Genomic DNA, 21,584 nt, shown 5'->3' with positions numbered 1-21,584 from the left:
TTAAGCCAGAGATGCACAGTCTTCCCTCCACTCAGTCATCCCTCCACTCCCACTCAGTCATCCCTCCACTCAGTCATCCCTTAACTCATGAGTATTGATATCCTTCTACATGTTCTGTCAGTAATTCAATTGAAGAGCGCTTCAGGCAGTCTCTCACAGCCTTTAAAGGCTTATAACATAGAAGAACAGCTTGCATTTATTTTCACAGCACATGTAAGAAAAAATAAGACTATGAGTGCACTTTCCCATTTTTGCTCTTATATAGAAGTACATAAATGTAACATGGCCTAAACTGTAAGTACAAAGTACATCATTGTAAACCATATAAAATGTCTGCGAAAATGTAATCACCTGTGGCCTTTTTAACAGAGATGTATGTAGAGTTAGATTAAGTATTGATTGTTGGCATATCAAGAGCGGACACAGACAGCCTGAGGGCCCATGTAAAATTATAGTATATGGGCTCCTGTGTCTCCAAAAGCTTATCATTGAGCACTCCCATAATTTCTCTCTAACAATTCAAAACTAATTTTGAGCTCAGCTTCCTGCATGCCATCCAATAGAAGTAACCTGTTTTTATGGTGGCAGTGGGCGCTCATATCTAGTATGCACCTGTGAAGCCCCTGTGGCACATACAAGACTTCTCTCGTGCTTCCCTTCTTTTCTGGAAGGCCCTCACTCATTCCATCAGACATTCTTCAACCTTCAAGCGCTCACTGTAAAATTATCTTTTCCGACAAGCATATAGTCCGGTAATTTATTTGATCATTTATCGCCCAACGCATCTTGTAATAACAGTTGCACTTGTTTGTACCACACTGTCTTTTGTAATTGCTACAATGTGTTAACCTCAATATTGTGCTGTGTAAAGCACTACTGCATATTATGGCCCTATCTAAATACTTAATAATTAAAACTTTTTAAACATGTAGAGCAAAATACACCCAGTAAACTTATCACATCACCAGTTTGGGTGCAGTTTGTGATATTTTACCTTTTAAAGAAAGTTCTATACAATTCACTACAGCTTAGAGCTCTTGTTAAATGGCCAACTGTATTCTGTTGTGGAAAATCTTGCACTAGACGTCTGCTATTAGGAAACTGATGGCCAAGTGTAAAAGTTAGAAAAAGTGACAGACAAGTTGTACATCTATTAGGTGCATGGGTATGAGTCATTTTCTAATACACATCTATGGCATAAAATTGTCTGTACACATTTTTAGACATGACCACACTGTGTTTGTGCAGCCTGGCATGCAGTACTGGGATATTTCTCCAGACTTTTTTTTTTGCTGGATAGCTATTGGTTTTGCTTTGCAAAAATGAAACTTTGAGAAATAGCACTCATCAATTTAAAGGCTCCAATTTCATACATAGCCATCCCTAGTCTGTTCGGACTATAATTCATTGTAAGTGAGAAAAATATCTACTGCTTGGGAATTCCTGTGACTTCCCTCTGAGACATGACACAAGTCACAAGCTGAATGTCCAGAGCTGAAATTATCCACTGATATATGGATGGAATATTCTTCAGCACCATGAAAATAATCCTTAGAAAAATGTATTGATCTAAAAACCTATTATTACACTCTAAATAACGCTGTCACTTAAGAGAACATCGTGGATCCTATTTTCTAAGAAATAGAGCATGAGTCATCAGAACGTTTACAATGTTCACAGCAAATTCTGGCCACAGAGAACACAGATCATTGATACGAAAATAAGACAAGACAGTTAAATGGAGCCGCCATCTGCATTCTGGTTGAAAACGTAACTTTTTTAAATGCTGAAAGACACTTTCCCTAGTCACTTGCCTGCCTCATCTTGAGGTACTAGTTCGGTGTCTTTTGTCAAATCCGCCTCAATCATACATACCATTGTTATTATTCATTATTATTATCTTTTTAATAGTTTGTATATATCACATTTTGGGCTTATGTTTGGTGTATACCATTGAAAAGCACTGCTGAATGTATGCTCCACATATATGAAACTGTATGCCTAACTAATCCATTTTAAAGGGAGTTTTAATAATGTGAGACTAAAACGAAAAGATTCCTGGCTCCGTGACCCTTTCATCAGGGCTTTATTTCTACATACTGGAAGGCACATTTAGTTAATATTAGTAAATATTTTAATTACACATGTAGACATATTGTTAGTCATACAAATATTTAATACAATTTAAAGATTGGTAGAATGCGAAGTACATTACTCGTAATTGTCACACGACTGCATATGAAGACCTTCCAAACATAGCATTCAATGTCGAATACGCATTCGGCATGTTTCTAATAAATCACTAGTGTATATAGTTATTCCTTCTATTCCAAATATAACTAATTTGCCAACATGTTGATCTCACCAATCATGAACAAGGTTAAAAACCTAATTGTGGAAATGTTTTAAGAGCTAATGCATTTACACATGTAAGTACGTGTTCTTAATGGGCTGCCTTTTTGTGCAGTGTGAGATAAAATGGGTTTGACATCATTATTTCAAGTCATCAAAGGCAGATTTTTTTTTTCCCCTTGTGAGCCCTTTGAAACATTTTTTTGGCAGATATAGAGATATAAAATATTAAACGTAATACATTCTAGCTTTTATGTTATATTTTTTCAGTTTACATAGTAGTTTTTACAAGTGTTATCAACACGGCAGTCCTTCAGTGTGTATTACGCCAAGCCAGTCTTTCTTCTCCGCGTAGTGCCACTCTAGTGTGCATTAGCTTTATCTGCATAGCAAATCATAACAAGAGCTATAAAGAATGTTATTATTTTAATAATCCTAAAATACATTCAGCCGAAGGATTTAGTACATTTCATTCGTACACTGGTTCTACTATGACTAAGGCCCTTAAACATTCTACTAAAAGCCCTGTTCACACAGAGTTTTTTGACGCGGAAACCGCGCTGCAAAACTGCTCAAAACCCGCCTGAAAATGCCTCCCATTGATTTCAATGGGAGTTGGACGAGTTTTATTACCGCGAGTAAAAAAAACGCGTCGTGGTAAAAAGAAGCGTCATGACCCATCTTGAGGCGGTTTCTGCCTCCAAAACCCCATTTCAATCAGTCAGAAAGAGGAAAAAAACGCTTCGACGAGTGTTTTGACGAGTTTTTGTCAAACCACTGTGCAAAAACCGTCCGGAGCAGTTTTTGCAGGAGGAATTTTCCTCCTGCAAAAAACTCCATGTGAACACAGCCAAAGAATTTAGGTTTATCTGTCTAATGGTTATACTATCACCTCTACTGTCTTTGGGTCATCACACGGGTTAACCGTCACTAGAATAAAATCAAAATCCCTCACTAGTCTACAAAGCTCTCCACAACTTCCACTATCTACTAACCCACACATGCTCCTTGTCCTGCCAATGACTTATGACTATCACCCATCCTCATTATATCCTTCACCTTTCCTTTGCTGTAGTCACCCTATGATGCTCTACATTCTACAGTTACACATGCTCCTAACATTCTTCACAGCTTTCTTCAATTCCAGTGGTCCCCAACCTTTTTTTTAACTATGGACCAGTTTTATGCAAGACAATTTTTCCACAGACCGGCGGGGGAGGGGGGGAAGGGGTTCAGGGTTTAGGGTTCATTCACACGTTGCGTAAAATCTGCAGCATAGTACAGTAGCAGCAAAGTGGATGAGATAGAAAAAAATCTCACCACAATCAATCACCACAATCTGCACCACAATTTCGGTCAGAAAACCCTGCAGCGACCAGGGGGGATACGCTGTGTACTTTTACACAGCATATCCTCCCTGTGTAAACATAGCCTTAGGCTGGATTCACACGAACGTGGCGTTTTTGCTAACGCAAAAACGCGGCGTTTTGCGCGCGCAAAAACCACTTGACAGCTCCGTGTGTCATCCGTGTATGATGCGCGGCTGCGTGATTTTCGGGCAGCCGCCATCATAGAGATGAGGCTAGTCGACGTCAGTCACTGTCCAGGGAGCTGAAAGAGTTAACTGATCGGCAGAAACTCTTTCAGCACCCTCGACAGTGAATTCCGATCACCATATCGAGCAACCTGTTAAAAAAAAAAAAGACGTTCCTGCTTACCGAGAACTTCCCTCCCGGCCGTTGCATTGGTGACGCGTCCTTGGTGACACGCCTCTCTTGACATCTGGCCCCACCTCCCTGGATGACGCGGCAGTCCATGTGACCGCTGCAGCCTGTGCTTGGCCTGTGATTGGCTGGAGCTGTCACTTGGACTGAATTGTCATCCCGGGAGGTCAGACTGGAGGAAGAAGCCGGGAGTTCTCAGTAAGTCAGAACTCATTTTTTTTTTACACGTTCATGTATATTGGGATCGGAAGTCACTGTCCATGGTGCTGAAACAGTTTAACTCTTTCAGCACCCTGGACAGTGACTATCTCCTGACGTCACGTACCGGAAATTTTTGTGCCGGGTTCGGTCAAAACGAGTTCGGCCGAACCCGGTAAAGTTCGGTTAGGTTGTCCGGGTTCGCTCATCTCAAAGACACTCCGTTTGGATGTTTGTAAACAGAAAAGCATGTGGTGCTTTTCTGTTTTCATTCATCCTTTTGACAGCTCTTGTGCGAATCACGCAGTTCGCACGGAAGTGCTTCTGTGCGGCATGCGTGGTTTTCACGCACCCATTGACTTCAATGGGTGCGTGATGCCTGAAAAACGCCGAAAGAACGGACATGTCGTGACTATTTTTAGCGGACTCACGCTGAGTAAAAATCACGCACATGTCAGCACGGCCCCATAGACACATATAGGTCCGTGCAACGCTCGTGCAAATCACGAGCGTTGCACGGACGTTTTTCCCGTTCGTCTGAATAAGGCCTTACAGAGGTTTTTTCTGTCAGACTCCCTAGCATGCTCCATTAGAGGCCATATTGCATTGCTTCTAGGGGAGAGTATTTTCGAAATATGGCACTGTACAGTGCACATATGGTGGAACGGCTCCACAGTACAGTGCCACAGTACCTCCGTGTGCCTTCGTAGAGCCTCCTGCACACAGCTCTGCCATGTGTATGAGACCTCCTTTGTCTCATTTTTTTAAATTTTATTTACACAAGTCTGTTATTTGCCTTTTTTATGTGTGCATCTTCTCGGATTGTTAATTTCTGCAGAATAAATTATTTGTCCCCCAGCCTTTGCAGATTTTGAAACAACAAGTACTGTATGCCTAGAATTGAATTAATACATCCCCAGCTTTTGTGTAACTTCATTAGACCAGATTTACACAGGGCAGTTTTCTAATGCCAGAAGGGGTTTCTAAAGGAAGGAAAAAATTTAAGGGAAAAAAAAACCTGCATGTGTGAACCTGAGCTAACTAATATTTAACTAATATATAATAATGTAAATAGTAATATATTAATACATAACAAATCTTAACACACCTTGATTAAATCCTAAACATTTTTTTAATTAAAGAACCAAATGTAAAATTGTAAGAATGGAGACAAAAAAAAATAAATTAAAGACTTCTTCTATGCCTACGAGTTTGGATGTTTTAGCTAAATTTGGCTGAACTAAAGGCCTAAGGTCAGGAGGCAATCACTGTTTAAGTGAGAGGCTTCTGGAAGGTTAGGGGTCACTTATATAATGTTCTCTTTATTACACTAGCCAAATGAGGCTATTAATTGCATTTCACACTCTTCCCTCATCTCCCTTAAGTGGTAAGACAGGAAGCTTTATCTTATCCTTCCTTTCTCTGGTCTGTCAAAAATATTATTGGATCCTTCCCTTCTCTGGTCTGTCCAGTAAACAAAGGATATAGAGCACTATAGATTCGCACAGCTGGTAAAAACAATAATGCAGCGGGGCTCTTCTACTGTAGTAAACTGTAGTATTAATACTGTAGTTTTATTTTTTTTTATGTATGACTAAGGCCCACTGCGGGCCGTGCTCCCATTAAAAAGTATAGGAGCACGACATGTCCTATTTTTTGCGGATGCTTCCTATGGCCTGGACACCTTCCCGTAAATATCTTTATACAGCACAAAATATCATCGTTGTCGGCAGCGCATCTTCCTGTGTAAACATAGTGATGTGAATGATATAAACGCATGGGGACTAGCAATCGTAGTAAGTAGTAACGATCGTTCGTCCCCATAATAAACAATCATTACTCCGTTTAAAGGGAGCACAGAGCGCCGATCGACAAGCAGTATTGTCGATTGGAGCTTGTTTTAAAAGTGCTAAGCATGGGCGATATTTGCCTGTGTAAAACCACCTTTAGGTAAATTTCATAAAAAGCCAATTAACTCATCAGTATGTTTTGGAGGATCTATTAAAGTATTCTTATTTTAGAAAATCGTGCTAATTTAATGTCGTAACAGAGATCATTATTTTATTCCTTTCTTATACCTCTTCAATATCAGTTATGTGTGATTTTAAATACAGCGTATGCTATATAAAAAAAAATATGAATTTGTTTATTGACCTTAATAGACATGGAGCAAAATACAATATGACGAAATACTGTAGGACTCAGGAAGTATTAACTGGAATGAGATTGGAATGTCCATAATAACTGACAAAATGAGCAAGACTTTTAAATTTGTGTTATATTACTTCAGGGAGATCTCTTCAGATATACTCAACAAAGAAATTGTTTCATTTATCTATGAGTATGCTATTGCATTTGTTGTGTTTGTTTTTACCTCAGGATTACAAAAGGTTTGACGGACATAAAAAATCTTATTTTATCTGTTCTTATTAAATGTTGAAGTACTAAACAATATACTGAATGAAAAATGTACGAAGGTACGGTGGTGTGGTGGAATGGTTAAAAAGACATGAAAATGCATTATAAACTGAGGAGAAAGATGTCTTATATTTAGAGTCTCTATGCATGATAAAAAAAAATAATAGGCCTCATTCATAAAAGTGTCTAACAGAGAAACTAGCTTTGCTGCCCATGACATCCAATCAGAACTCAGCTTGTATTTCTTAAACTGCTGAGAAAAAATAAAAGCTGCACTGTGATTGGTTGCTATGGGCATTAAGGTTAATTTTTCTATTAGACAGTTTTAGTTTGTAAGGCCCAATGTTCTTAATACTAAATACCTAAAATGTTATAATGTTGCTCCTAAGGGGATTAATACATTAATAAACACCTTACATACTAAACATTACTAGAAAATAGAATTTATAGTAATCCTACTTTTACCTAGGATTTATCAATTTCTGAAAGAAACTTACTGAATCAGAGTTTCTTTGAATAAGATACTATACTGTATGTATAAGCCCTAACATGGTTATATAAGTAGCTACAAGCTACTGTCAAAAAACTAGTCAAAAACGAATAATCCAGCTTTTGGTCAGAGTTTTATGTACCTGAATGGTGCTGTTACAGAAGTCCCCTGGGGTCCCCTACTAGGCCGCAGCTGAAGTCTGTGTAAGGCCTCCTGCACACGGCCTTAGTTGTGTGTACAGTCCATGATTCCATGATTGCGGCACGGACAGATGACGGAGTGTCATCCGCAGGTCGTCCGCAATCATGGACCATGCACACACAAGATGTGAATTAATGCCAATGAGCCCGGATCGTAATTGCGAGCCGTATAATGACATGTCCTATTTTTTTGGGGGTCCGGTCTCCAGGCAATGCACAGACCGTGGAAACCAAGGATAGCAAGTGTTCTATACTATCCGCAATTGTGGCTCCGCAATTACGGATACTATACAGCCGAAAAACTACGGTCGTGTGCATGACCCCTAAGCCATAACAATATAGCACTGCTGTCCTGAGCGGATTGGGAGTCAGTATAGGAAATATACCCAAACAGAATAGCATCGTTTTACAGTGATGACTACTCCTCTGCACTACTCCTCTAAGGGACACTTAGGACACAAGTGGTGTTGGGGTTTGGATAATATTGAGATGTGTAATTCCCTAATTTTTCTGTCAGTCCGGCTCCATGGCACATTGTTTCTGACTGCCAGTTTTACATTTACCAGCCTGGGATGGGCTTAGTTGCGTGCTCCCTACATTGATATCTATGTAAGGAGAGGTAATAAAATGCGGCTAACTTTGTAGTCGCAGAGGTAGCAGCCACTTGATGCACAAGGATTATACACTATAAAATTAAGAAACACATATAAACACCATGTGCTGACTGATTTTTCATTAGCGACCAGAGTGTTCCTTTAAATGGGTTGTCCACTACCGGACAACTGATGACCTATCTACCGGATAGGTCTTCAGTATATGATCTATGGGGGTCTGAGACATTGACCCCGCACCGATCAGCTGCTCCGGCTGCCTCCGGGCCCCGGACGTCCATGCCGGAAGCAGATGGCTCCGGTCACGGAATAGCAGCCCAGCTGCAGTACAGCAACTCTGCTCCTAATCAAGTTAACTAGGAGCAGAGCTGCAGTTCTGCAGCACGGCCGCTATGTAATGTAAGGAGCCAACTGCTTCTGTCTCCCTACATTGCATACCGCATACAGCTGGAGCAGCTGATCATTGCAGGGTCTGGTTGTCGGACCCCCACAGATCATATACTGATGACCTAGTATTGCTTCCTTCTGTCCTTAGCTTTCTTGATATTTATATTAAAAGAGAATGAACTCATATACTACCATTTCTTAAAAAAAGTTATTTCTCAATGGCTGTCAAGGATAAATATTTACTTGAGTGTGGCTAGATAGGACTTGACTAGCTTTTATAATACAGTTTACTCACTAAAAATGTGGTTTATTTAACATTTCATATTGGAGCACCAAGTGGTTGTCTTTCGCTTTTACTAGAGAAGCAGATTTTACTTATCTACTGTTGTTTAGTTGAATAAGTGTATTTTTAGACAGTCTGTAATCCTCCATGAGGACTAGATGGCATATTATAATCTATGCCCTTTGGTAATTCCCACAGATTCTCCTCAGCATTTCTCATCACTGGTGATTGAGACTGGAGGAGTGATCAGTATTTCAGCCTATCCTTAGAGTCTAAAACACAGACTTGGGTAAAAACACATCCCTGTCTGTGTCGTAGAGGTTACAACAATTTCCACTCATGCACACTAAGTGTCAAACTTGGCAGAGACAGAACAGTAGTAACTGTTGAATGATATTATGTGAGATGACTAATATTTTGTTTTATGAAGTTATCATCATCTATTTAAGATCACATTGCAATTGTTAAAAACATTGCATAACATTTATTTCTTTTAATTTTATAGACAATTGAAAATATTAAAGTATATCTTCATGAAAAGGAACTCTGGAAGAAGTTTCACGAAGCAGGCACCGAAATGATTATAACCAAAGCTGGCAGGTCTGTTCCATTATAATAATTCAACTTACTCATTTGTTCGGATGCACTTTTTGAACTTTTTACATGTTAAGATTATTATTGTTTTTATTACTGTAACAGGTAGGACTCATGCACACGATCGTAGCTGTGCGCACGGTCCGTGATTAAGGCACGGCCGGCCTGAGGATTGTTATCCGCGGGCCGTCTGCAATCACGGACCGTTCACACAGATAAGTCCATTGAGTTTAACGAGCCTGGACCGCAAATGCGGCCCCTAAAATATGTCCTATTTTTTGCGGTTCAGGCTCCGGACAATGCACAGGCCGTGGAAACCACAGTCGTGTGCATTGGCCCATAGAATATATTGTGCCCTATACTATCTGCAATTGCAGCTCCACAATTGCGGGTAGTATGCGGATGCAAATGCACGGTCATGTGCATGGGGCCTAAGTATACTGTTTACTGAATGTACTTACTTTTATGAACATCTTTCTTTAGATAAATTTGTAGCATCATTTTTGTCAGCAAAACTGGTTTGGAAGGTGTAAATAGAAACAGAAATAAAAAAATCACCAATGTATAAAAATTAATTTATAAAATACATAAAAATTATGTTCAATTTTAACTTGCCCATTTTATCATTATTACGTATTTAGTACTTTAAATTCGATCCACTTGATTCATAGCTTTAGTAAATATGGATTAGTAAAGACTCCACTACATTCTGCTTCTATGTCCAATTGTGACCTTAAATGGGTTGTCTAGTTTAGGCTATGTTCACACTGAGGTTTTTTTGATGCGGAAACCGCACCGCAAAACTCGTCAAAAATGGCCCGAAAATGCCTCCCATTGATTTCAATGGGAGGCGGAGACGTCTTTTTCCCCACGAGCGGTAAAACAATCTCGCAGGAGAAAGAAGGGACATGCCCTATCTTCGGGCGTTTACGCCTCTGACCTCCCATTGACTTCAATGGGAGGCAGAGAAAGCGTATTTCACTGCGTTTTATGCCCGCGGCGCTAAAACTTCCAAACTGAATTTTGAGGCAGAAATTCCGCCTGCAAAAAACTCAGTGTGAACATAGCCTTAGAAAACCCATTTTTATTGATAAAGGCAGTCCCTGTTCAGGAATCTTTTCTCTTGGCCAAAGTCGAGAGTTGTAGAAAAGAGCATCTCTTGCTTTGGAGAATTTGTCCTGTCCTGTATTACACCGACAACCCAATTATTTGTACAGTGTGAGGCTGGGTTCACACGACCATGTTACGTCCGTATTGTACTGAACGTATTTCGGCCGGAAGACCCGGACCGAACACACTGCAGGGGGCCGGGCTCCTAGCATCATAGTGATGTACGACGCTAGGAGTCCCTGCCTCTGCGTGGAACTACTGTCCCGTACTGTAATCATGATTACAGTACGGGACAGTTGTCCTGCAACGGAGTATTTTGCAGGAGGAATATCTGCCTCAAAATTCCGTTTGGAAGTTTGAGACAGATTTTCCTCTCCCTGCACGCCGATTTTCGCGCCGTTTTTCGCCCGCGGCTATTGAGCGCCGCGGGCATAAAACACAGCAAAATACGCTTTCTCTGCCTCCCATTGAAGTCAATGGGAGGTCAGAGGCGGAAACGCCCGAAGATAGGGCATGTCGCTTCTTTTTCCCGCAAGGCAGTTTTACTGCTCGCGGGAAAATGACGCCGACGCCTCCCATTGAAATGAATGGGAGGCATCTTAGGGCCGTTTTTGCCGAGTTTTGCGACGTGGTTTCCGCGTCAAAAAACTCGGCAAAATACTCCGTGTGAACATAGCCTAATACTTATTTTTCTTGTGATGGCGCAGCAGGGACATTGAACAATTACTGCAAGGTTTCCCCACAGATTACAGCTAATTAGTGTCAAGTGACCATTTTAAGGGTATGTTCACGCGCTTAACCAAAAACGTCTCAAAATACGGAGCTGTTTTCATAGGAAACAGCCTCTGATTTTCAGGCGTTTTTGAAGCTGAAAATGAAGCTTCTTTTAATTAGGGCTTCTTTTGAGGCTACTTTTTAGGCGTTTTTTGAGGCGTTTTTCATAGAGTTCAATGGAAAATCAGCTCCAAAAAACGCCTCAAGAAGTGACATGCTACTTATTTTTATGAAACGTCTTTTTACGCTCTGTTTTTTAAAATAGCGGAGTAAAAAGACTCCCCGTATGAACTAAATGCTGTTTTTCCCATTGATTTCAATGGGCAGATGTTTGTAGGCGTTCAGCTTCCGTTTTTTCAGGCGTGTTATGAGGCGTAAATGCCCCAAAGTACACCTGAAAACATGTGTGAGAAGGGTGTCTGAACATACCCTCAAGCTCTGATCATATCTGCGTCAGAGGCTCGGTTAGGAGCCTCCTTCGCAGATTCCCTTTGTTTTTACCAGATAAATTAGTGCAGCATGCACGACGGACACTGTGATGGAAACCCAACATAACTTGTTTAAGTCAATGGGGTCCGTCGGTTGCCATTGGTTTCCATCATGCGACGGATCTGGTGGCTCTGGTTTTTCATGGTTCTGCTCCTATGATGGAGCAGAACAACGGAAAGCCTTGACGTAGATGTGAACAGAGTCTAACAAGCAGGGATTGTCCAAAGTGGATAACCTCTTTTTAATATCAAGATAATGATTATTGGGATAAGGTTTGTAAAACTCATATATACTGTGTGGCATAAAGTTCTATAAATCTTGAAAATTCCATTGATGTCAATGAAGTGTAATATGTTTGCATTGCCTGAATTCTATTTTTTTTATGGATAATCTGTACCATTTTGTACCTTTGACTCATTAAGACTCTGTTCACACTAGCGGCATTGCTTCAGTTTAAAACAGAGCCATGACAGCTATGCCAAATCTATTTTAAAACTGAATTATTGGCAATCCCTGATGGACCCCATTGACTTTAATGGGGTCCAACAGGGCCCCATCAGTGTTCTGGTATTTTTGACAGTAAGAAAATTGCGACAGCAACCCCAAAGGACCCTCAAATTGTAGTGTAAACAGAGCCTTCAGGTAACAAAACCATGCATAAGAATATATGTGTAATTGTCAATATTGTACAAAGGTGGGCTTTTCTACATACAAGAACTTGTTGCAAGCAAATGTTTTGGGCTTGCAAAATTTACTGGCCAGAACTACTGTGATATGTGCGAACTGTTTAAAATTTTACTGGTAAGCCTACTTGTTAGTCTAAAGATTGGTGCTGGATAATGTACTCCAGATATGATTCATTGTGACCACAGAATAATTATAAAATTAATATTAATATTACTGTAAGGAATAAGTAGCTATTATTCCATGAAATATACGACTATTTTCCTTTTGCTGTGTCAAAAGGGACGTGTCCATCAAAAGTGTGATTTTTTTTTTAGACTTCTTACTTCTATTCTGATATATGACTACCTGAAATGACATGCCCAAAACCTAAAGCTGCGCTACTGAGAGATTCTGATATCAACATGTCCTCTTCCTATTTCTGTCAGATGTAGTGTTGTCATAAATACCTTATGTGGATCTAAATCACCATCCATATAAATGTCCACATACATACACACACACACATATTGGTCACTATTCGTGCCAGTTGGGATGTAGATAGTGAGTTGAATCCACGATACTAATGAGGTTTGTTCATTCTCCCTATATGCGCGAGTATGCGCCAAGAAAATACCAATTTCTTTAATTATTGGTATCCTATAAAATTGTCTCCAGTGTATATGTGTGGCATACAGGGGCTTTAGATGAAGGACATGCCTTAGGAATTAATGGATAAACCTATGACTCCCTAAGCATGATGGACTGCACTGCATGTTCCATCTGCTGTCATATAACTGAACTGGGTTGGACAACAATAGATTCAACATTGTGCTCGGCAGTTACCTTTAAAGGGAGTGTGTCACCAGCATTTACTCACCCCTCACTGGCCGCTGCTGTCAAAAGTTCATCGCCGTTATCCCCTCTCCTAAACTCCTCCTCCGACCGTAAATAACGGTCTGCAAACATTTCACGCCTTTTATGGTAATAATCCAGCAGCCTCATTGATTCCTCTTCTTATGCCCGGCCACCTCCGAAAACTGGCCCATCCTGAATTCCAAAATCTTGTCTGAGATAGCTAGCATGCGCCCATCATGTATGGTCTGATACCCTTGCTTGCTTCTTTCGGGCCTCAAATCTAGTTACTGTGCATGCACCACTATGGTGTGCCGTTGCGCAGGACATCGATACACAAGCGTTGGATTTTGTGTGTGCTGCGGGGAGGCGAGGAGCTGTCAATCAAAAATAAGGAGGAGTGGTTAACTAATAAAGGCTTGAGGAATGAAGAGATGACTCTTTTCAAATGAAGTTATGACTCTTTCATGCTCATTAGAATACGGTGCAGGAACACTAAAAAACTGAATACTAAAATACAGAGCCTACAAGGAAGATAAGATTAGGTTACATAAAAATTAGTTTTTATTAAACCATATATTGCTGGTTTAATAGGTGAAATATTGGTGACAGGTTCCGTTTAAGTTGCAATTTTTGCTAAAAAAAACAAATATTTGTTTAATTTGGCACTGACTACATCTTTTTATTTGGAAATAGGAAATTATTCAAATTATCTAAATAGATACTATAATAGATATGTAAGGTGTTCTGAAAAGCAGCAATGTTGTTTGGTTTGGGTAGAAGTAGAAAAGGTGTATTCGTTTTCAATGAAGCAACAATATATAAATCACCTATCTTAACAACAATTCTAGGCACACTGTGAAGTTGCCATATATTGTATGTCATATTGGTAAACATTCAGAAGTCTTATATACAGTAATAGCAACTTTACTTTTTTATTATTATGATTACATATATACAGAATGGAGAAATTGGCGATTTAATTAATTTCCAGGTCTAGGGTTTACAACTGTTTTTGCTCCTGTGTCTCTATGTCTTCACCCCAAATACAGGGACTCAAGAAATGCAATTGGGACACAGACACAAAAGAGCTTTGCACAGGGGTAATGAGCTGGAAATAAATACACAATATTTACAGACATTAATGGTGTATAAATGTGAGATTTCTCTTTTAAATTAATCTAAAGCACTATAAGGTTATGTGAGCACACAAAATAAAAAACGTCTCAAAATGCGGAGCTGTTTTCAAGGGAAAACAGCTCCTGATTTTCAGACGTTTTTTTAATCAAAGTCGCGTTTTTAACGACCGTTTTTGGAGCTTTTCTTCTATAGAGTCCATGAAAAATGGCTCCAAAAACAGCTGAAGAAGTGACATGCACGAAAAACGGCTGAAAACACGTGTGAACATACCCTTACACTTTTTATTCTTTTTTTTGGGGGCATTGGATGTGCAGATGGTTTGACAGCTTATAATAGGGGACCTACATAACTGCGGCACAATGTTTGTGCTTTGATGGTGAGAAGGCTGCAACAGTTGACTTTCACCAGTCAAGTATCTTACTTCTGTATATCCTCGTATCTCCTAACTTTACTTTATATAAGAAAAAACAAAGGGACATGGGTACATATCTGTTTTACATGAAATAAGGCATATTTTCTTTAAGTATCTTATGTCTTAACCATAAGAAATGGGGATATGAATCCTGCTCAGCAGCATTTTACGGAGACGTTCCATATGTACACCTCTGCTTTTACTGCCAGTCATAGCTTTCCTTGTCCTGAATTACACCCACCAGCTAACCACCTCTGAAATAATTAACAGAAAGAAAATGTTTGCCAGAACACACAGACAAGCACTGTTACTGAACAGCAACTCAGCAGAAAGCTTATTCTGGAATCTATGCTGTTTCATTTTGTAAAGGCCTCATACCATGATTTAATATTGTGTATCAGTCCCAGCCAGTATTAGTTCTGTAACAAGAACATTCAGTCGATTTATAGTGAAGGGCTTAACTATATAGAAAGGGGACCTCAATTCTCATACATTCTTTGGGCCATGATTATGTAGTCAAGTTTCTACATCCACGAACAGTGGAGTAGTCGTAGGGTTTGCCTTGGGCCCCGATGCCTGAGGAGTGTATAATTTGAGAAGATGGTTAAAGGTTAGACGCTAAAACATGTACAGAGCTAGTCCTACTGTCACATAACTGCAGTTGCAATGTAGGTAAGAGATATTGGTTTGGAATCTGCTGGGTTGAGTTCATAGAGAATAGTCTACACAGCAGTTGCCACAATTGCCGGGAAAGTTTTACTTTGCAGTTGTAAGCACCTGTTTCACCCATTGCAGACCTGTAATATTGATAAGGGATCCTTTCAATCCTCACTGAACTGAGTTTGACTGACAACAGTTGGAAAAGACGGGACAACAGTCGAGGAAGTTGTGGTTGCGCTGCACCTTAGCTGTTACTAGTACTTGAAAAGTAGAGCAGGAAAGTGATGGTTTATTGCATTAATGTTAATAACAGACCTATGTTTGATACATGCTGTAACAATAGCCCAGAGTTGGGTGGTAGGTCTCTGCTTGCATCTCGTAGTTTACATCAAAACAGAGAAAAACAGGTTCATTTTCATAATACACATCCAATTTATTATTGGCTCCATTGTAACGGACCACTATAGATCATATTTTAATCATTGATATTATTTTTACTCCAAGCTGTTTTTCCTGAAGAAAACTATTTAATACTGTTCATTCCAATTTTGATTATTTGTTTAAGACTCTAGAGAAGGATACTAGGTTATTTAATAGTATATGTAATTATGTATTAAGCTGTTTAATGTTGGTTTTAGTAGCATGGTGGCTTATTGGGTAGCTCTGTTGGAGGTGTCTATTAAGGAAAAAAACATAATGCTCTCTCAAGCCAAGCTTGTATGTTTTTTGGAGAGTTGAAGCTGATAAGTCAGCCAACACCTAGCACATACTTATGTCCAGCTTAACTAATTATTTTGAATAATTTATGCCTTTACAGCTTATACCCTACCAAAAACTAAGATAATATAGAAATACAAACAGCATATTGAAAACATATGAATGACAAATATAACAAATAACATTAATAACACTTCATTACACAAATAGACTTTTTCCGTTTTTTATATATATATATATATATATATATATATATATATATATATATGTATATATATATATATATATATATATGTATATATATACATATATATATATATGTACCATTTTCTATATACCACACATACAACAATTTTACATTTGATAAAATCTTGCATTTAACTAACTAAAAACGTCAATTTGCCAATTTTATATATAATCATTTTTTGTGGACAAGAGTACAGGTGAATTTGAATGATGTCCTGGGTGTACTATAATATTCATGGTTCTTTCAAATTGCAATGCTCTGAAGATTTTCCACTACAGTAAGTAATGGCATATCTCTAGGGTTTGCCATTACTTACCGATCGGTGGTTGTTCAAATTCGCAACCTACATAGAGCCTCAAAATGAAGAAGCAGCACTGGTTAAGCGTTGTGGATCCTTCACATGTTTTACCTGCACAACGACGCACCCAACCACCCACTGTGCAGAGAACTATTACACAGCGCCATTCACTTCTGGTCACAATGAATAGAGCAGTGTAGGTTTACACAATAGATCCTTCATATTCATCATAGATCTTTTAATATCAGAAGTCATGACACCAATGTGAACAGTGCCTTAAAGGAGCTGTCTGGTTTAGAAGACCCATTTTCAAAATACTATGTATTAAGTTAATAAAGGTTTCACCTTTCGGGAGAGTCATCCATCAGAATGAGCAGAGGATAGCTGTAAAGAGTGTCTCTTCCAACACCTCCATGCATTACATGGACAGCCCAATCAGTCTGCATCAGATCTGTTATGATCACTTTTTCTTCGTTGCCTCCATAACATATTATGTGTATAGTGTGGGATAAATCCCCAAGCTACAAGGAACAGTTGCTTTACATGTTTTATTGTATTTTGGGCCCTCTGGGACATTGTAAATAGTATGCAAGTATAATAGTGTACATTTAAGATGTGCTGTTGTCCACTGTTAACTGCTTTTTTTGTATCTTTTCTCCAATATGTGGCGTCCATTCAGTAGTCAATCTGGCCAATGTGATCACAGCATGGTCAGTCCAGCCACTGTATATATTGCTGTCTAAAGTGTGGTGCTGATGTTATGTTGATTTAACTCTATTGCAGTGAAGGTCTGGCAAGGAATGGTTGGCCTGCTGGCTCTCTCTAAATTGTAGGCTCTGGAATACACTGCCGTTTTGGCCAGAGCTCTGTGTATAGATCAGCAAGAAGCCTGACAAACAGTGTTCAGAGGGTGGGTTGAGGACCAGGAAGTAACAAGTCTGTGCAGGAGGGAGTGAGGAGTAGTGACAAGCTGCAGTGCTGCTGGAGATAAAGGCAGTGACATGCTGCTGGTGGTAACAATCCGTCAGACTTTATAAAGACAAGATGTGGTGGCTTTTTGAGGCAGTGAGTGTTCTACCATTTTGCCGTTACTGTGGTGGACCTGACCGTAGGAGCGCTAAATATGAGGGAAGGACTAAAACTGAGGTGTCATACGAGGATTGGTGAGAACCGGGCTAGGCTGTGCTAGGGCGTGTAGTGGCAGCAGGTCCCCAAATTGCAAGTAGTGGTTGTTAAGGTAGTCCTCATTGTATAGAGAGCTAGCTAGGCAGTTAGAGCAGGAACGTAAAAGAGACGTTCAGGGCAATCTTAGTGAAGATTGAGCCTGCAGTGTCCAGGAATAAAAAATGGAGTGGTGTGAAGGCTTGTTTTTTTTTGCGGGAGAAGATGCAGTTGCTATTGGCACCATTATAATGTATTGGCAAAGGGGAAAAATAATTCTATGTGGGGTGGAATTGGAAAAAAAACTGTGATTCCTCCATTTTCTTTTGGGTTCCATTTTTACATCTTTCACCGTGCAGTAAAAATGACAATTAACTTCATTCTGCTGGTCAATACGATTATGGCGATACCAAATTGAAATAGTTTTTTCTTAATGTTTTACTCCTTTTACAGAGAAAAAACTATTTGTTAGTAGAAAAAAAAGTTTTTTCCCATATTCTGAAAGCCATAACTTTTTTTTTTGCATCGATTGAAAAGTGTGAGGGCTTATTTTTTGCGGCATGAGCTGTTGTTTTTATTGGTACCATTTGGGACATATACGACTTTTTGTTCACTTTTTATAAAAAAAAATTTCACCACTAAGTTGACCAGCAATTCTGGCATTTTATTTATTTTGTTTTACAATGTTCACCCTGCGTATTAAATGATGCTATATTGTAATAGTTCAGACTTTTACGGACGCAGCCATATCAATTTTGTTTATTTTTTTTATTTTTTACATTACTTCAGAGGAAAAATTGGAAAAGGTTTTTTTTTTGAACATGTAATTATTTTTTGTTCACTACTAAAAAGTTTATTTAACTTTTTTTTACACGTTATTAGTCCAACTAGGGGACTTGAAGCAGCAATTGTTAGGTCGCTGGTACATTAAACTGCAATACTAATGTATTGCAGTGTGTAGTAATTTTTACAGGCTTCTGTTAAGCCCTGCCACAGGCAGGACTTAACAGAGGCAGAGTGAAGGCAGACCTGGGGGCTTTAATTAGGCGTCTGAGCTGCCATGACAACCAACGGAACCCCACATTGCACCGTAGGGGGGCCGATGAGCTGTCGGAGGGGGCTGCCCCCCTCTTTATAACGCATCAGATGCTGCGATCACCATTGACCGCAGCATTTGAGGTGTTAAACGACCAGGAACAGCGCGATCGCAGTTCCTGGCCATTAGTGCCGGGGGCCAGCTGTAAAACACAGCTGACACCCATAGCGTATGGAGCGGGTTCAGTGTCTGAGCTCGCTCCATACTTCTTCCCCTGCACCATAACGTACACTTACGTCATGGTGCGTAAAGGGGTTAATGCCTATTAGGCCCAAGCAAACTTCCCCTTGCATCAAAGGGGAGGTAACCTTGGTACTTCTGCGACATGTTTACAGCAGCCCAACCATGGTCTGCTGGCCTGAACCATTGCATATATGTCTGTGTTTCCCAGTGGCTACTGAGAAGAATTGTTTTTAATTGTTTGCTTTGGCCTTGTGTGTGACATTTACCACCAGTCTGAAAGTAAAGACATGTTTTGCCATCACTCCTGTCTTTGTACCATCTTTTCCGTGACACAACCTGCCTCGGGCCATACATCAGAGGCCCAGCAGACTTTTCATATTGTCGGAGAGAAAATATATGAAAAAAAAAAAAAGTTGGCAACTGATCAGTTTTTGATTTGTTTAGGTAATTTTCGGAGCAAAAAAATAAAAATATACTGCAAAAGCAAGAATGTGTGAATCTAGCCAGACAATCTACCCTTTTTTTTTTGGAGAATTATTTCCTAGACGCTATGACAGCTCAGACTGTTTTTAACAGTTTTTAAAAAGGGTTTTACATAGGCCAAAATTGCATATATAAATGCAACATACCGTATCTTTTATTTTGGCATTCATGTTTGCAAGGCATACAGATTAAACAGTAAAATTACATCCAAAGATTTTTATGTTTTCTTTAAAATATGCAATTTGACATTTTGGAGTATGAAGCAAGCCTTTAGTTCTAGTTAGGCCCCCTTCGCATATGTTCAGGCCTCCCATTATGATTTCCTCCGGCATTTCCTATGGGAACAGTTTTGTGTCTGGTAGCATCAGTTGTGCCGCTGAATGTGTCCCTGCGTCTGACAGAAAAACATTTCACGCAGAGATTTCCTGTCTGGCTATGGGCACAGGACTGCTGCAAAAAGTACACAACATAAAAAAAAATGGGCAGACATAACTGATATACAATGTGAAACCAGCCAGTCTAGTCAGAACGATCATATTTTCAATGGCAAGTCACACACACACACACACACACACACACACACACACACACACACACACACACATATATGTATATATATATATATATTTTCAATATTCTATGTGATAGTCTGGGGCCTTCTTCACATTTAAATAAGAAAATAAATACAGAATCAGCTGTTATCTACCCTCCTCTTCTTCTGTTCCATGAGCCTCTGCACTTGATCCTGACACCGTCCAGTGTCAGGATGTAGTGTTCAGCAGCACACATAACGTCCTGACGCTGAACAACATGGAACATGAAACAGTGCAGTGGCGCTTGGAGCTGATGAGAAGCTTAGAGCGAGCAGGGTAAGTATATGGTCTGGTCTGGGTTCTGATTTTATTTTGTCATATCTGAGGTAAAATAAGTTAGGGATCTGGTGCCAAAATATAATTAGGAGGTCTGGTCTGGGAACAGAATATATTTAAGAGGTCTTGTCTAAGGTCAGAATATATTTGAGGGTCCGGGGTCTGAAAATAATTTAATATAGTTTGGTATCTGATTTAAGTTAGGGGTCTGGGATCAGAATTCATTTTGTGGTCTAGTTTGGGCTCTCAATTTATTGTGGGTCTGGTATACTGGCACTATTTATTTATATAGTACAGCTTGCTATTCATTTTATATGTGCGACATAGCACTACTATATATGTTACTGTCAATCTGTAGTCCTGCCTCTGTAAATGGAAGGGGACTGATTCTTTACCCCTGGTGAAGGAAAGCCTAGCTACAGCTCTGGGTATAAAACAAGAAGAAATACTAATGACATCACAGATTCTATCATATGCCTAGTTATACATCAAGACTTCAAAGTTCGAAAGATATTGATTAAAACCAGACAGATGCCAGACATTGCTGGCTTAGCAGAGCTAAAAGGAGAACAACAGCCATAAAGTTGTGTATCTGTTTTTCAACTTCATACAGTTCATTTGAATGGAAACTGCATTACAGTGCTATACTTTTATATATCCCCCACACCGAAAATTACCTTTTATGCTGCCAACGGTATAGGGCAAACAGAGACGGCTTAAGAGAATGTACAGAAAAAAATAGTTCTTAGGAATTTTTCCATTGAGATAAGATATAAAGATTTTATGTTATTCTGATTTTTGGATGCTGAGCACAATGGAGAATAGGAACATAAAAGGGGAAAGAAACTCTAATGGTTTATAAGAACTTTATGGTTAGTCCATTCTTACACATGGAACAAAACAATGCCTTTGAAAGGACTGATAAAAGCAAGCCAAGCAAGCAGATTTTAAATATAATCTCCTAAAAATGGAATTTTCCTAACTGTCTGACCCTCCAGTCACTAGGACACCAGATAAATCTCTCCTATCTATCCGAAAACTATGAGTTCAATGTTTCTTGTGTAAGTGGCAGTGAAATTGGGCTTGAAAAATGAATCACTGATGAGAACTCCTGTTGAACCTGTATTGTTTGTTATTCTGTGGCTGGGATCTGGCAAGGTCTAATCCCAT

The 21,584-nt window shown here is 39.4% G+C and overlaps 1 protein-coding gene across 1 annotated transcript in view; it reads left to right on the top strand.

Annotated features, from left to right (window-relative positions):
* TBX4 (T-box transcription factor 4) overlaps positions 1 to 21,584 on the top strand; it is a 130,735-nt gene that overhangs the window by 9,800 nt on the left and 99,351 nt on the right. Inside the window, exon 2 of the mRNA XM_075850428.1 lies at positions 9,169 to 9,263. Within this exon, the coding sequence (XP_075706543.1) occupies positions 9,169 to 9,263 (95 nt within the window). The remainder of the gene's footprint in view (positions 1 to 9,168; positions 9,264 to 21,584) is intronic.

This window comes from Rhinoderma darwinii, chromosome 2 (assembly GCF_050947455.1).
Source record: "Rhinoderma darwinii isolate aRhiDar2 chromosome 2, aRhiDar2.hap1, whole genome shotgun sequence".
Taxonomy (NCBI): Eukaryota; Metazoa; Chordata; class Amphibia; order Anura; family Rhinodermatidae; genus Rhinoderma; species Rhinoderma darwinii.
The sequence above is the reverse complement of the archived record's forward strand: the minus strand, read 5'-3'. Positions and strand labels throughout refer to the sequence as shown.